The sequence below is a fragment of the Thermobia domestica genome, chromosome 2 (genome assembly GCF_964235325.1).
Source record: "Thermobia domestica chromosome 2, izTheDome1.hap1.1, whole genome shotgun sequence".
NCBI classification, from domain to species: domain Eukaryota; kingdom Metazoa; phylum Arthropoda; class Insecta; order Zygentoma; family Lepismatidae; genus Thermobia; species Thermobia domestica.
In genome coordinates this window covers 292,393,083-292,411,763 of record NC_137455.1, presented here as the reverse complement: position 1 = coordinate 292,411,763, position 18,681 = coordinate 292,393,083, and the positions used below count along the sequence as shown (strand labels likewise).

Genomic DNA, 18,681 nt, shown 5'->3' with positions numbered 1-18,681 from the left:
CTTTGTATTCTGATTGTCGAATTTCCTTCTCGAATTTCAACTCAGTCAAAAAGTTCGAGAATTTTCGAATTTTCTTTCCTTTTTTTCCTCTAGCTTCCTTCGTTGTAGAGAGATCTTAAGACTTGTCAGGTGGATACCTTGTATGGATACCTAATTGATAACATCAATTGGACGGGCCTGCAAGCAGTGTTGCAAACTATAGAAATTAAAATTTCCCAAAATTGGGCAAAAAATTCGAAAATTTTGTTTATACATCAGTACCTATATGTCCGAGCGCAAGCCAACTTACGCCAGACGAATATTTGTCCTTACTAAACAAAAGCGAATACAGATCGTTACAATGGGGTAATTAGGGGGTGCACGAAAATTCGTATTTAGATTCTAACCCTCGATAATTCTAGTTTTTCCCTACTCTGTTTATCGTAATCTATTTTTTGTAATTAAAAGCTTTGTTTCTTAAGTATCGCCATGATACATGTAGGATATATTAAAGGGATACCAGCTTATTTTAAGATAGTTTGTGTGTATCTGGTAGCAGTGTTTCCAGCTACAGAAAATTTCAATTCTTGATTTTAGGGGGAAATTTTGGAAAAATCCCCTTTTTCTCTATTATTTCTCTCTTGTTCGCTACATTCAAACAAACGCAACACTATCTGAAAGTCTCGTCCTTAGCTTACACAACGCTCCATAAAAAGTTTCAGTAGGATAATTAGGGGAAGTACAGTTGAAGTTTATAATAAACTATGTTCTGTAAATGGTTAAAAAAAAATGGTGAATTTCTGTGGTAGAATGAGATTTTTTTTTTAATTTCATGCTTACTTTGTTAGATATTGTCATGATACTTGCAGGATATATTGGTGGGATACTAAGGCTTGTTTTCAGATAGTTTGCGTTTGTCTGGTGGCAGTGTTCCCAGCCAAACAATTAATCCCGATTTTACATGAAAATTCGGAAAATTTCCATTTTTCCCTCTATTATTTCCCTCTTGCTGGCTACCCTGGAACAAATGTACCACTATCTGAAAACTTCCTCTTTGGTCTACAGAACGCACCATAAAAATTTTCAATAGGATAATTAGGGAAGCTGTAGCCCCGGCATATCTGTTGGTTTTTGCTTCTGAGGTATAAAAAGTGTCAAAATTTCATGTGTATGATGACAGAGAATCTTTTCTTTCTCTCTTTGCACGGAAGCCAGCGACTTCAGGTTTTGACTATACCCTGTCAATACACCAAATAATTGTTTTAGGCGAGTTGAACTCATGTAACAACAGTGGCACTAAATACAAAAATATCTTGAAGTTCGGTTAGGGAATTTTTTGTAAAATTTCACTCATACATTTCCCTCAATAATTTTCCTCCCGTAGGCAACACTGCAAGTAACTTACACTAAAAAATAGCCACATCCGTTTTCTAGAAAACAAGGCCTCAACCATATCAATTGGGTAAATGGTTTTTGAGCAATAAGTCACTAACTGAAAATGTAGGAAAACGCCAAAAATGACCTGGATCCGAAAGGGATAAACACACAATTTTGCTCGTATAGGTGCAAAGAAACAAACTATTTGTAAGTTATGAGGGCTTCGACTCATGTTCTGTTGATTATTTCACTTATCTGCAACAAAAATCAACAAATAATAGTTGCCAAAAAAAAAAAAAAAACAACAACAACAACAACAGACATTTGAAAAAAACATGAAAAAGAACGATGTTTTTTATTGAAAAAAAAAACATTTTTTTTTTACAACACTAGATGTGACTGTAATTGCATGGCCATTCTCGTCCTCAAAAAAATACGGGCCCTGCATACCGTATGATGACAGCACTCCACACAGTAACTTTGTTGAAGGTGCAATGGACGCTAGTATAACTCTATAGGATTGTCTTGTGCCCGTGGCGTCCTAAATTAAAATGACGGCGAGATTCTCTACATGCTCCCCCACACTGTCATTGTCCTTGTAAAACGTTTTGATTGCGAAAGCACGTTACGCACCACTCCAAGTATTTATGATAGCTAAAGGGGGTGTCGTTGACAGTCTGGCGTACATTATTCAATGTTACCAAACTGCCACTGTTGCCAACATAGCTTTCAAAATTTCCCGTTTCTTTGAATCACCCTGTATATCATAATAAACAACAAGACAAAATGCTGTTTTAAATAATATATACTCACGTATATGTCATCTTGCAATTCATAACAGTGATGCATAAGAAGCTAACATTGCATTGTATTTAAAATAATGATTTGGTTGTTCTTCAAGATATACATAATACTAGATTTTCAACCCTGTTTATCTAATACTACAAATATTTAAAATTGTGAAATCAGGAGTGTAAATAGAACATTGTTGAGGAGGTAGAAAACTAAGTTCATACAGCAATAAATGCAATACAAAGATATCTACATTAAAATTTATAACAGTACTTCTTCAAAACGTTGACCATAAGAAACTATAACACACTGATAAATCTTTTAAATTGATCTTGTCTTGTTTGAATGAATCGAAGAAAGGTTCTAGCCCTCTTACCTAACACATCTAGAGCCAAGATGACCAGATCCTTCTTTTATAGTTTAAAAAGATAGACAGAAAACTTGAAGTAGAGAACTGGAGATGATTATAATGATAAGTATGAGATTACATATACAAAGAATAAATATGGCTTCTTTATATGGAGATGTTCACATAGAATTTCAATTAATACTCCTTCGCCATAAGACACTCTTACTTTTTAGTACAACAAAAAGCTAAATCCTTGAGAGAAGCTTAATAATTGACAATGTATTTTAAATTATATACATTTATTTATTTATTTATTGGCTAGTATATCTACACGGCAAACAAGGAGGAATGTATATATATTTGGAAGAAAAGAAAATTGCTGAAGCAATGAGGAATATTTATAGATGACGAAGCACATGATATTTCGACTACTGATAAACAAAAATGATTATATTTTTTTAAAAAAATCTTTCTGAACCCTCATGTGTATAAATTCATTATTATGCCAGTGTTTCTAGTAGAAAATAGATTTAACAAAATAGAGAAGGAAAATATATAACTGCTTGAATATTAGAAAAGTTCTACCTCAAAGATAAAATAACATATATGTTAGTAAAATAAAGAAATGTTTCAATTTATCGTTGTATTTTTAACAGCACAGTCATGAAATTTGTTCAATTAGAAACAACCCGTGTTCTGGAACTTATCTAGGAAAGTTTATCCTAAATTTGTAAAATATTCGATATTCATAACCACCACAAGAAAAATAAAATTGAAATTTACAATAAAGCTGAACTTTTTTTTACAATAAATAAAACATGTTTTTGTCCTGCATAAACATAGTGTAGCTTATATATATATGAAAGCCACATACTCTCTTCTTCTATAATATATAAATAAGGATATCATCATCGCTTTAAATAAAATTTTAAAAAATTAGGAACGTTTTCGAACTGATGGCAATCATTATCTTGAAGTTCTGTTTCGCGACCAGATTGTCCGGGACAAGTGATTAATGAAATCTTGAGTTCAACGTTTGTGGTCATTTCCAGTACGCTAGAGGAGATTATTAATGTGCTGTATGTGGATATGATAGAACTTGCAGAGTGAAGAATCGGATGAAAATGAGAACCCTGAAAAAACCTGTAGACATGATGTTGTACACACCGCTTAAAATTAGTGATTTTATCGCTAATGAATTCCACCCAAATCTGCATTACTCATTGACATCTATCTTCCTACAACGCTTCCAGATTCCATCCAATTTAAACTATGTTTATACATACAGTACAATATTGAACGTATTACAAGTCCATGTAATTACAAATTACCTACATTGTATTAAAATGTGAAATATGACACTACATAATATTACTATCATGAAATGTGACACTCCATAATATAAGTCCCATTTTTTTAAATTTTAAATTTTTAAGCACGTAGATAAAAATAATAACTGCTAAAAAGCAATTCTAACTGTTTGCATAAAAAGCAATTCTAACTGTTTGCATAAAATAATTTTGTACAAGTTACTTCAACAACATAAAGGACATATTTTATATTTGTCTTTGGCGTAGTCTTTATATAGCCTTATTTAAACTAACATGGTGTTGCAAATCGTCTCAACACATGCATTTATTAAAATACTGTTACACTATTCATTAAAACCTACAAAACATATACAAACACTTGCATATATAAGATGAATCAATCATCATTACTGTATATATTCACATGATATTTTTGTTATAAAAAATATTGCCATATATAAAATAAACTCTAAAACTGCATTAACATTCACATTTAACAATATATAATTACTAACATATTGCTAAGCACAAATACTAATTAACAGGCTTACAACACAACGTACGTTACGTTGTTGCATTAATAAATGCATTATGCCTTGTTGTAACATAGTCAACAATTTTAGACTCAATCTCAATTCCTCTATTTATTTCTTCCTGAGAAAGCCTCAGATCGTACATTTCACTTGGTGTCACAAAGACCACTCGATATTTACGTGTGTGAAGCATGTTTGCTATCACCAACTGGAAGCAAACAGAAGAGAAACTTAAGCTAAAATAATTCAACGCACAAAAATTAAAAAAAATAGTACTCCATTATAGCAATTAATAATGTATTTCATAACAAATAATAATATCAAAATTCTACCTCGGGTAACTAAATTTCACGTCTAAAGATAGAAATACGAGAAGGCATAAAAAATCCATGCAATCACCTAGAAACAGACGAACCACGAATTCCCTCGGACTTGCATATCTATCTTGTTTCTACTAAGTTAACAATACAAAATATTGATCCGTAGGGATATCTTTCTTTCTTCCTTTTACAGGGAAACCACTCAAGGTGCAATGACAGACAGACACTTCAAGAATGGCACGTTATGAGTTTCTGGATCTCCACGGAAATCCGTAAAACAAATTCATGGAGAGATGAAAGCAGTATATGGGAATGAAAGTCCATCCTATGCGATGGTATTCAACTGGAAACGACAATTTCAATTTGGACAAACCCCACTTTGGTTGCCCCTAGAGAACGACACCACCTTTCACAGATGATCCTGTCAAGACGGAGAAAGTAGAGACCATACTGGAAGATAGGAGGATACCATTGGGAGTATATGGCTGAAATAGGTGTTAGTTATAGATCCGTCTGTTATATAAGTAATAACCAGCTGCATTTCAGGAAGTGCCAGCAAGATTAGTGCTATAGTTGTTTACCCATTTCCAGAAGAGAAAAAGCATCAAGGAAAATGTTGGATTGCTGTGAGCATAATGAAAAGGACTTTTTCGGCCGACTAGTCACAATGGATGGAAGTTTAGTATATCTTTATAATCCCGAAACAAAGGAAATAAGCAATCAGTGAAAACATTCCTTCTCCACCACTCCTAAAAAGGCAAAGATGGAAAGTATGCCATCAGAATGCTGCTGCTGGTGTTCTGGGATTGTGAGAGGATCATTATGACTACTGCCAGAAGGTCAAACTATCACTAGTCATTATATCAGGTAGCCTAAAAATTTTGAACTTTTGAAGGTCAAAATTAAAAATACAGTTATTGTGATTTAAAAATAAGATTATCAAACCACATATGAGCCATTTTGTTCAATTACCTTCTGCTATTTTTCCGGCAACACCATAATCCCATCGCTATAGAATTTCTATGGTTTTTGGTCACAAAATTGTGACATCTGGTTTCCACAGATCTCTTTTGAAACTAACTTACCACCATTCAGGTAGTTCTGCTGAGACCGAAACAAATCATAGTCGGACGATGCCAAATCCGGGCTATACGGTGGAGGTCTTAAAACTTACGTTCTCCGAATGGTTTAACAATGTTTGCTGATGGACGTTTAGGTCCTTGACGATGTCCTGTTGGTCTTGCTCGAGTTTTGCCACTTTTGCTGTGATTGGTCACCCACTGCAAGGAGCATCTAGAAAATTGAAATTTCCAGAACGAAAGGGATTGAACCATCTTTAGGTTGCTGCTTCTGACAACGTGTCCTACCCATAAACAGGATAAATTTCTTGGTGACAAATTGCTTACAAACTTGTAAAATGTAGCGCCGTGTGCGGAAAGTTCCTCATCTTCACAGCGCAATACTTTACGTTTGATTATAAGAATTCCAATATTTCTTGCACATCTACTAGTTTCACATGTCAGCTATCAAATGGCATTAGGCTTGACCTGCTGCGACTCATATACCCTGAGATTTGGAAAGTTAAAGTTATCTTGTGCGCAAAAGGCTCACTGTTTTCTAGACTACCTGTTATTTTCATTTCCTAGCTGGCTCATGAGAGGAACTGAAATCAAAACATCGAGGAATGCTCGAAAAAAGGATGCTCCTGTTGAGAGACAATTCACCAGCTCATTCAGCCAATGCATGTCTTAGTGCAGTTAGGATGTGAAATCTCTCCCCATCCACCATATTCACAGCAGCTAGCAACTTAAAAAAACAAAAATAAATCAAGCATCCACTCTACGAACGCCATTTTGACAGTAGCGGTGAGGTCATTTCTAACACTGAAATGAGTTTCAATCCTAAAATACAGACTTATATAAAAACAGCTTACGCAAGGTAAAAAGACTGCTGGCAAAAATGTTACAAAGCACGGTGACTAGGAGATGCACAGTCGTTTTCTTCCAGGTGATTACACGAAATTTTTGATAAGTTCCCGTAAACTTTGGAGTATTTTGGTAGATTTCCTTTAATATATTAATTATGCTTCAACTGTTTTCCTTTATTTTTTTACTTAAGTTTTGGACTTGAAATGTAATAAATTCAAAAAGTAATTATTCCAAACTCTGCCTGGGACATGGTTTAACCTTACTGTGATATGTTACAACGATTTTCTACTGCTGAGAATTCATGAAAATAGCAAATACGTTAAACTTGCTTCTACACAACGAGTGACCTTAATTGCTGCGAATAAAATTTCTAATACATACTCCATGTTCTTCTGGTAATGCTCAATTCCTACGCACATGAAAAAAAAAATTCTCAATGAAGTATAAAATAATGTATAACGAACAGAGTACAAAAATTCAGATTACAAAACGAATAGTTGCAAATGTCTAAGACAGAGTCATTTAGAATGCAAACTAGAATTTATTAAACGTAGAAGTAGTCTAAAATTGAAGAGAAAAATATCTAAAAACCAAGTCACAATAAAGATTGCAAAAGAACTTCTTTTAAAAAGCTTACATTTAAAACAGCCTGAATTTTAAAAAAAGCGAGTGAGCAAGTATTTCGAAAATATTTGTTACTTGAATTTCTTCTGCTTTCAATACTTACTGCTTTATATTCCATTCTCAACATTTGATCCTTGGTTTAGTCATCTATCATTCAATGATTTCTCTTACGTGATATCGAATATATAAAGGACGATTTCAATATTTCATTTCCTTCATACATCAAAAGCATAATTGCATGTAACTTCTGAGTTCCTGAATCAGTTTCTTCCTTCCTAAAATGCCTTTCAGAACTTCCTGTTTTCTTAAATGTTTTCAGAAATGTTTATTCTTGCCAATCACATACTAATTACTTTTTTTTTAACCTTTGTTTGAAGATGTTTCTTACCTGCTAATATTATGACTTTTTCCCAATCCATTACATGCTTATTTACCATATGATTTGTGAACATGGTCTAGAGTTCAATTCCCGGTCGGAAAGCATTAAAAAATAATTTCACAGCAATTCAGTGTCATTAATCATCAGTTTCTTTTAGCCTAAAGGGCATAATCGTGGGACATGAAAAAAAGAAGTTTTATTTTACCTCACCGTATCACTCCCATTTCCTTACAATACAGAGTGGGTCATAATCATCTAACAAAAATGCATCTGAAATGAACTATTTATCAACTGCGAAATTATGAAATCAATGTAAGTTCTGTCTTAGTATTATGTTGGGTGACCTACATCGTACTGTTTTTCATCATTTATAATGCACAAATTACATCTTTTAAGCAGAGAAGAACATACCACATCATAAATATTGTTGCATGATAATTTATGAAATTCAGAAGAAATACGCTTTCAAATGCTCTAGATCTGTACTTTTGTTTTCAGGAAGAAAATATCTTTCATTTTTCCCCAGACATGAAAGTCAATTGATAATTATGATCATGTAACCACTGCTTTTGAAGTACGAACACAAGTTCATCCACTGATAACTTTCTATTCATTGTAAATTCAATTATAAATGTAACAAGGTTTAAACCTTTATAAGATCACTTGTTACAGCTTATTATTCACGAACCACGTATCGTCACGAGCAACACCATAAGGTATTAGTTACGTCAATCAAGCTATTACTACCCTAATCAAATCAGAACTACCTACGTATATAACTTCTGGTGTCAAGCAACCTATGGCCCATGCTGTAAATTTGAAATTTACTTTCTGAAAAATTAAATTCAGTAAGTTTTCCGTATTCAGCACTTTCTTAATGGTGTGTAGGGAAAATCTCTTGAGAATTGTATGTGTTAGAAAACAATTTTTTTCACATTCTTGCATATACATTTTCATTAAAAAATTAAATGAAATCTTTGAGGTTTACGTCCCACGATTATGCCGGCTAGGCTAAAGGAGACGGTGATGATGAGAAATGAATGAAATAGTGGAATGAAGAAAGTGGGAGGAAACGGGAGAACCCCGACGAAACCCACGCATACGGTGTTTGTTCACCACAACGTTCACTTGGCAAGAGGAGGGTTTGAACCCAGGACCCCATGCACCAGAGGTGAACGCTCTACCACTGAGCCACCGCGGCCCCAGCACTTTCATTAAGTAGACGACAATCATAAATTGGCATAATGTGCTTACCTTATGTTTATATTTCTCCAAAGCTTCTCTTGCTTTGTGAACCAACAGATTCTCATCTGTTTCTAGCTTAAAAGAAACAATGTACGCATTGGGTAACCATATGCTCACTAAAGGCTTCAACATCTTTGGCACAAGTTTCAGTGTTATCGTAGGGGGCCCTGCTGATGACTGAATCTTGTGGACTGGCTGAAAGAAACAAAAGTAGTTTCAAAGATTTTTCTCATATACCTTATATTATTTATATTAAAATATTGGAATGGTCGATATATTATAAAGTACGACTCTGAAATCAAAATGAAATGAAATCTTAATTCTTAACTACGATTACCAGACTGAAGTGAAGGCAAGCCCAAAAACCAGCAGCATTTGTGTAACTGCCGATACAAATTTGAAACGTTAAAGATTTCTGCATGTTTTTTACTTTAACATAGATAACATCTGGTATATTTTCATAAGTAACCTCACTTTTAACGTTCCCTGGAAATCCTAAAATGATTCTTTTTTAATTCCTAGTGTCATTACTGTCTAGTCGTCGATTGGTTGGCGAAATTACGCTAGAAATACAAAACTCCCTTTAGGATTTCCAGGGCACATTATAGATGAATATTAGTTAATTTCCGCATGTTAATACTACCGTTTCTTCTAACATTTTATAACCGCTATTACTAACTGCTGATAGTACTTTTACTAGTCACCAAACGTACAATGTACCAGACTAAACTAACAACACAAAACATTAGTGATTAGACCTTACTATTCACATATTTTAAAGTTCTTTGCTATGTCAAGAAGAGTTGTTTTCCAGAACCGTTTCCTGGAAATCCTGACAGGTCATTTTCAACTTCATCTAAGTACAAATTTCAGCCATCACAAGTCTTATTGACACTCTATCATAAGATCATAAAGTTTTCATTACACTAAACAGTAGTTCAAGGTATGAATTACTGACTCAATAGTTAAATATACTGCATTATTTTGAATAGATCTGATGTATCTGCAGTCTCATAAACGCACTTCTTACAATTATCATCATCCTTCTGATCAAGTGTTGCTATAGATTTCAAAAGAGAAAACTCATTGTACCGTTCATTTCCATCGTAACTAATTTTAAGTTTATACAGACTCAACAATGAAAATAATATTTATCCTAGCCTTTTGTTACAATAAAAAAATATAGTCTTTATAAATAACTAAGTACAATATATATTATAAGGCATAAATAATTAATTACAGGTAATTTAATATGTAAGCCCGTATGTTTAGTTCATTGGTCCGTAGACCTATAAAATAAATTTTGAACCCGAGTGGTGCCCGGGAATCTAGCAACCCTAACTTTAAAGTCCCATGATTATCCTCTTTCGACTTAAGGTAACAGATCAAAAATGGAAATTACCAATGAAGAAACAATGAGTGGAATAACTAATGACCAGGAATCGTTTGCATATGATCATTTTTAGTACTTTGAGGGGACACAACGACTAAGTGGTAGAAGGCACCCCCTGTGAAACGAATGGTCCCTTACTCGATGTCAGACTATGTGAGTTTGATAGTGGACAGGACAGTATCCGTTGTTTTACCTGTGTCTCCTCGTTTGTTCCTATTTTCAAATTATAATATTCACAAAACAGGTACTTCTAAGAATGAGTGTGTATCGTTTCAATTGTGAAACTACGGTATATTTCCAAACTATAGGATTAGGGATAGGAATTAGATTTCTTAGCTTTCGGTATTTATGGCCATGTTAGCCCGTCATATATATAAGGGATGACGTCCCTCGGCGATCAAACTGCCTGTAGAATTGAAGAGAAAGAAAGAAGCGGCCTGGGGCTATTACCTCAGGTACCATTCCGACATTTGTCAGGTGTGAATGAGGAAAATCCAGCAGAAACCTCAACTAAGGATGGTTGATTTGAAAAAGCTCTTTTTCGACCGAGTGTCCCCACCAGGAATTTCCAAATTATAGATCTCCATTATTGTAACTGAAAGTGATAGATTTATAACTACAGTTTCAATAGGGGAATAAAGGCATTGAATCTAAATTATACTAGGAATGCAATGGATGTACCCGATTGCAATGAAATGAGCTGAGCGAGCTTAAACTACGTAATCATTCCTGGCCATTATGCAATAATAAATGCCATTTTTAATTGTTGACAAAAAAATCGCGTGAAAACTTTTTCCCCATGTTAAGTCTATGCAAGCGTTTTTCGGTCATTATTCCTCGATGGTACATCTGATTTTTGATTTCGACCTATGTTCTCACTCAGCACGACATACTCTATCAGCGTGCTAAGTTTGGTTGAGATCGGCCAAACGGTCTAGGAGGAAGCGTTTTTCGGTCATTATTCCTCGATGATACATCGGATTTTTGATTTCGACCTATGTTGTCACTCAGCACGACATACTCTATCAGCGTGCTAAGTTTGGTTGAGATCGGCCAAACGGTCTAGGAGGAGTTCGCGGACAACCAAACGGCTAACCCGAGTATAAGAGCTTCGCTTCGCTCAGCTCAAAAAATAAAAATAATAATAACAAAAAGTAAATCAATAAATCTCGCTCTCTTACTATTGATTCGAACACGGGTCTCCCACGCCGAAGGCGTGTACACTGACCGCTTAGACATGAAGGAGCTCTCGCTCTCTTACTATTTCTGCTCTATGGGTATCTGATATTGAAGCCGGAAGTGGGAAAATTTTTATCATTTTTATTTGAATACAGAGATAAGAGTGGAGAGGAAACTTACTTTCGGGACATTGAATTCACTTCAAAAACAGTTTCCCGCTATCATTTACCGTTTTCGTTCTACGATGATTTAATATTGAAAACAAAATAGATAAGTACCTACCACTTCCGGTTTCAATAAGGGAAACAGAGGGGGATGAGATGGGATCCACTCTTGAAACATTGAATCCATTTCACACAAACATTTCTCGCTGGCTACTTCTAATTTTGCTCTATGAGGATTAATGCTGAAATCTGAAGTGGAGATCCGTTTTTCGTTATATCTTACGTTTTGGCTCCATCAGATCCAATATGAAATCTTAAATAGTTAAAACTACCTCTTCCGGGCATTAATCCAAGAAATATAATTGGGGAGGGGGGAGTATTTTACTTGCGCGTTATTTTAATTTTTTACAGAATAAAATATTTTCTAAGAGCTCTTCATTTTTAACATTGTTCGTTTGAATGTACTGTTCACTTTTGTTAGTTTTAAATTACAATATCGTCTGTTTATTTTTATAACATAATTATTCATTTGCGGCTGGCAAATTTGAGCCCTTGTTGGTAGTAAGTGTAACACATCTTTATTTTCGCCAAAATTTCTTTTTATTCCACGACCCTATTTTAAATCCTACTTCTACTTCTGTCTCTTATATAAACACTGAAGCTTACAAAAGTGTTATAAATTTTATTCTAAAAGTGGACGTAAACACATACTTACACTGCGAAGACAAAATGGAAGATCAAAGTGTAACATAACACATGCCTGTACTTAATAACATAAATATAAGGCATATATGTAACCATTTATGACAAATTTGAAGTAGAACTACTTCAAAGATTTGTTATAGTTTAGTTAAAAGTGTTAACTTGAATTCAATAGATATAGTATAACAATCACTTCAAGAAAGCCGGGCACATATTACTTCCCCCCCCCCTTGGTACTTGACGCAGCACATACGGATTTGATAATTCTAGGATTAAAAAAAAATGTTTGTTTCATGTCCCACGATTATGCCCTTTAGGCTAAGGGAAACGATTAAGGCAAGTGAAGATGATGGAAGAATTGTGAAATGAGAACGTGGGAGGAAACGGGAGTACTCCGAGAAAACCCACGTACACGATGTTGTCCATCACAAATTTACTTGGCCGAGATCGAACAAGGAACCCCATGCACCCGATGTAAGAGCTCTACCACTGAGCCACCGTGCCCCCGGAATTCTAGGGTTGAGAGAATTTTATGTTACTGTCACAGTAAATCCTGCATCCTGCTGTGAGTTGCTGTAAATGTCTGCATCACCTAATTGCTGTAATAAAAATATACTTATACTAATTTAATTTTTGATTCGAAATCCAACGGGAAAATAATTTGCTTGATAACAGAATACAACATTTTACGTAACTGACACACTATAACATTAAACTTACCATTTCATTTAATGGTACATAAAAATCTGAAACAGCAGCAGCAAGATACAGCATAGCATTACTGCCAAACTGAGTTAGACTTTTGGAGGCCGCTCTCAAAAGCCACAAGTAATCTGATAGGGACGTGAAGGACAAACATAACATACGTTCCCTAGATTTCGCCTCTTGATAGCTCTGTAGAACTGGTAATACCTTGTTAACATCATCTTGCCGAACTGGAAATAATAAAAAAAATAATGAAAATATTCACTTTAACAAGTGTGTATAGAAAAAATAAATCTCTCCTTTTTTTTTTTTATATATTACTTCAGACTGCCAGTACACAATGGAATTTAATATCAAATACTGCCTGAAGTAGATATTCTTTGTCTGGTAAACACTTAAGTTTAACGAAAGAAGAAAGAAACAAAAAAGAAGGAAAGAAAGAAAAAGAGAAAGAAACATATATATATATATTATGTGCATCTATCTAGTTTACGTAACTCGTTGACATGAGTTAGAATTCACTAAAGTTTTTGGACACACGTTCTCCTCAGTGACTTCTAAGTTACTTTCTTAAAATCGAGCCCTAGTTATATAGCTTTATCGTACTTGGAAAAGGTAGAATTATTTACTTCATAAAAATCGTTACGTAAAATTTTCATCCAATAAACTAATTTCCTCCTCCACCACCACCAAAACAGAAGCAAATAGAAACACCTAGGATAAAGTTATGTGTTCATCCTAAGAGTCCCTTTATGCCAAAATGTTCTCCAAAATGTAAAAGCCACTTTCTCGCTGCATTTCCGTCCATTGGATCATCCCCGTATACGGTACAAATGTTTCTTAACTCTTTGCTGCATTGACTCTCCATGTAAATTCAAACACCACTATCATCTTTTAGTATTATTATTATTACATAAAAAAGTTTATTATTATTATTTGGCATTCCATTATCTTCAACTTTCAACTAAAATAATACACATCCAAATCAAAAGTTCATAAACGAAGTGCAAGACTTAAGACTAATGTACAAAACATCATAACACGAACGATCCGAAATTATGCTCTAATAATTCCATAGATAATGTTAGCATAGATAACCTTCAGTATTAATTCGAATTAAGCTAGGAAAACCAACGAACTCTCAGCTAGGGTAGCCTGCATCATAGAAGAAACTCACCATTTCTTTCTAAGATGGTGTAAGCGTTCTTGCTTCGCAATCAGAACGTTTCGAATTTAAAATAGCTCTGCGCAAAAATACCTTTAAATACAGGCTTTACTCGAACTTCCTTTCGAGTTTCTGTGTACGCGTCTTCAGTGTGCCAGATGTTGACTGAATTTACAGTGGAAGCCCATGTGGTTCGAATCCCATGTTAAGCTATAGGTCCACGTCTCATACAGCTCGGTGTTGAAAATGACAATAACTTCAATCCAACCAACTAATTGAACTTCCTTTCATTGACTTTCCCACTATCCTATTGAGTCTGTTTTATTATTCCGACTATTGAAAATTTGTTTTGCATGCTGTATGAAAAAGTTTGTTATTTACATAAATAAAGATATAAAATGATGTATCACTAGAGACACGATTTTTTGGTGACACGCGAAAACGCGAAATGTATCAGTTTTGTATCAAAATGTTGTGTACCTAAAATAAATAGTTTTTCACTATTTGCTAGGCTATATAACGCTCGCGATTAAGCGCGAAATTCTGTCGAATTACCGAAATTTGCAACAAGTCTCGATATTTCAAAAGTGATATTTCAAAATTTACGCAAAAGTGACAATTTTTCGACGCTTTTACGATTTATTCATTATCATTATTTGGCAATTACTAGCAACGTGATGAAAATTCCCATTATTGAGAAAATAGACCACCATGAATTTTACATGCAGTTACAAAATGAGCTCCAAACGATATCTACTGGTGAAGTGAATAGTCTGGAAGGAGTGTTGCGGGGTATACTGGATGCAAGGGTAAAAGTGGATCTGAAAAGGTAGGAGGACGGATGATGACACGCCGTCCCCAGTGTCTATCTTTACCCATTGTATTTTTTAGGAAGTGGAGGTACGTCATAGATATTTTGCGGAAGTGGAGGAACGGCATTAATATAGAGATAAGATGAGGGAATACGAGTTTCGTATTTTCCTGAAAAGAAAGAAAAAAAACTATTGAGTGAACCGAGGCGTTGAGTGGTGGAAGGAGTGGACCGAAGCGAATGAAATTATATGTAGATATTGGATATGTAAAATAAGGACTTTCGTGTTTCACAAGTGTCTCCATCCGACTTCTTCAAATTTGGCAGATCAACAACAACCACAAATAGTATAGCGTATTTTAGGAGGCACCTTTAACCCTTACAATATTTTTCCGCATAAGCAAAAACACGTGTCGATTTATTTCCTGTTTGCTGTTGATGTGCCAAATTTGAAGCAAAACGGATAGGGACACTTCAGAAACACGAAAGGCCTTATTGTACATAGGGTCTATACAATATCTACCCACAATTTCATTTGCTTCGGTCCACTCCTTTCTGCACTATTACAGTAATATTTAATTTTTTATTCGGATGGGGCCTAGATTCCAACACTTTTTTTCCGCACAAATTAAAACACGTTTCATTTATTGTTTTCCAAATTGTCCCTATCCTCCATATTCTTTAGGAACTTCTGACGTATGCTTATTTGCACTTTTGATATTTCGTAATCAAAGGTTTAGAAGGTCCGTGCCTCACTCAACCGCTTTTTTCCAGGAAAATACGAAACCCAATTACCTCATTTTACGTCTACAATATCTGTGCACAATTTCATTCAATTCGGTGCACTTCTTCTTGCCTTTCGGGCGTCAACTTTCAAAATTTTTGGTGGGAGCTTTTGCCCCCTAAAACCGTTTTTCTGCACAAAATGAAAAACACGTTTTGGTTTATTTCAACTGCCAAATTTTATCAAAATCGGAGTGTTACACTTCGGGTGTGTTACTTGTTAGTATCAGAGGGTACACTATTCAGTTTATTGTTTTTATAGTAAGTTCCTGATTTCAAGATCTCATTTTGAATCGAAGGAGAAAAAAATGCATCCGACACATGAAACGAATATAATAAACACAATTATCTGAAAACCACTCACCAGTTATATTTAGAGTACCAGAACTTTCCTTGATTTCCAACATATCCAAAAATGTCCGGCCCATAAAATGACGTATAAATGGTTCTAGTGATTTCATTCTATCAATAAAGAAACAAAACACAGAAAAAAATTACTTTATAGGAATGAAAGAGATTCAAAGAACAGCTAGGAAAGTAGTAGTATGTAAAATTACAATCATTGAGGCGATTATTCAATATCTGATAAAGACAATCATAAACTGCAGGAACTCTTAACACATGTTAACAGAAAATAAACATTCTTATACGTTAAAACATCCAAAGATACAAAAATCTGTAGACGGTTTCGAGGCACTTCTGATCTCTACCTCGGCATATCTACAGAAACAGTTGTTGTTACGGAAGGTAAAAATTTCTCTCAATGTACACTACATCATCAATTTGTAGGGTGCTTTGCAGTTCAAGACAGTTAACTGAACGTTAATAGCGTGAATTCCGCGTTTGTTCTTTGTGATCTTACGTAAAAGTACATATCACAAACAAATGCTGATAGATGGTATAGGATACATTATGAATACCTCAAATATGAATAGTCTTATCTTGAATTAGGAAACAATATTTAGAAGTCTTCAACTGAGGTGTCAGCGCACATTGGAACTGTTTGATTGAAGTTGAACTATTTTATGATACAAGGTAGGAGTGTTAATTTTTGAGTTACTTACCAAAGACTTTTCATTACCCATAGATTGGGAAGAGAACAAAATCTTACTATCGAATTACAAACTTATCGTGTCAATCGTATTCTATACGATGGATGAGTTGAGAATTTCATACATTACTTCCCCTATGTAGTAACAAGCTTTCTTCAGATGCGCTGAGGAAGAGGTGAAGAGTGCCTCAAAACAATTCTCTTAACTATATCTTCTTTTCAATGTTCTAACATGTGAAAATTTTTACTTACTGTTAATAGATATCCATTCCATCGTGTATCAATTAGTAATTCTCACACGCATTATTAATATAAGTTAGTTCGCTTTGAAATTAACATTGTACTGTTACAAAGTATATAATATTAACGGTTTGCTAATTGTCCAAATTTATTATTATTACATATATTTTATATATGATGTCTCACCCTTAATTACTTGTTAATCTTTGAAAATTTATTCACAAATTCCCTGTATTCTAAATTAACATAGAACAATTCTAATTCTTGCAAGCACATTGAAAAATAATGATACTCGCATATACACCGTTTTATATAAAGCGTCTAACCAGACTTTGGAAAAACGTAAAAAACAAAAATAAATAAATAAATAAATAAATAAATAAATAAATAAATAAATAAAATAAAATAAAATAAACCCAACTCTTCCCATATGGGTTAATTTTTATTTCATTTTGTTGTATTTTCTTAAGTTTTTTTGACGCACAAGTTTCTAAATATGATTTATATATGAAGATAACATCGTTGTCATCATTTACAGCAATTTTCTGTTTACAGCCCGCAGCAAAAACCTGCAACATGAGCATGTAAGTTTATTGTAAAACAAGGCTTAACAACCCAGGGAATCAACATAACGTCTAGCTGGCACGAATCACGCCAGGAGAAACCCCTTCACAGTTATTTTGGAGCAAAAGACCTGTACATACAGACTTCTTCAAGATTTTCTATTTTTCTTCTATTTTAGTGGTTTAATTTCGTGCTTCTCTGATGTTAAGTGTTTGTTTATTTAACTTCAGCTAGCGGCCTTTTTCAGCATCGGGACTATGTAAGAAGTAGAACTGTAAGTTGGAAAGCGAATCGCCGTAATGCTTTCAAATTTCAATGAGCTCCCATCGGAAGTCAAATCAGGGACTACCTACACCAAGGGTGTGCGTTATCCATTACATCAAAGAGGAGGGGTATTCAGTGTTCGAGCATACGGGAAAAAAAAAAAGTATATTGGTTTGAAAGAAAAGTTAAAAAATTTTATTCTGTACCTCGTTACCCTGCGCCAAACTCACCCCGCTGCTTAAACTTTTCTTGGCTGAAAAGCAAACTGCGTTCAGAAACAACGAAAACAGTCAATCTGTTTTTATTTGATAATGTAATGAAACTTTTCTATGTTAGTCACCATCGGTTCCATTGAAACGTGGCCGACTCACAGAAAACAAGTATTTTTTAAGTAGTAACTACCAGGGTTGGCTGGTTTAAACCAAAAAACAAAAAAAATGTTCGTAAAAGTGTAAGTGTTTGTAAAATCTTGATGAGCACACATTTGTGGGTTATCACGTTTCACTCCCGTATATTATTCGTATTATATTCAGACCTAAATTCCCCATTCATTACTCAAAAAGATAATACTACAAAAGCAACTTTTTTTTTTTTTTTTTTACAAGTTTATAAATGTTTATTTTTGTAGTTGTTATTATTGTTATGTAATTGCAATCGAAGAAAAATTCTAAATATTGTTTCGTTTCAATGTTTACTATTTATAAAATACATCGAAAATCCGTACTTTGTGTGTGTGGGGGGGGGGGGGTTCATACAGACTCCAGGAGAGGCATTTAGTGAAATAAGTATCTTTGGTATCTATCTATGTACAAATGAGTTTGAGC

General features: G+C 34.3%; 1 protein-coding gene across 2 annotated transcripts in view; it reads right to left on the bottom strand.

The window, feature by feature from the left end:
* Positions 1-1,697: 1,697 nt before the first annotated feature.
* Ppcs (phosphopantothenoylcysteine synthetase) overlaps positions 1,698-18,681 on the bottom strand; it is a 29,971-nt gene continuing 12,987 nt past the window's right edge. For both annotated transcript variants that reach the window (XM_081748890.1, XM_081748891.1), the window contains exons 3-6: positions 16,103-16,200; positions 12,995-13,209; positions 8,846-9,031; positions 1,698-4,548 (exon numbers count right to left, since the gene is read on the bottom strand). In XM_081748890.1, coding sequence (XP_081605016.1) covers positions 4,372-4,548; positions 8,846-9,031; positions 12,995-13,209; positions 16,103-16,200 — 676 coding nt within the window. In that variant the 3' untranslated portion in view covers positions 1,698-4,371. The remainder of the gene's footprint in view (positions 4,549-8,845; positions 9,032-12,994; positions 13,210-16,102; positions 16,201-18,681) is intronic.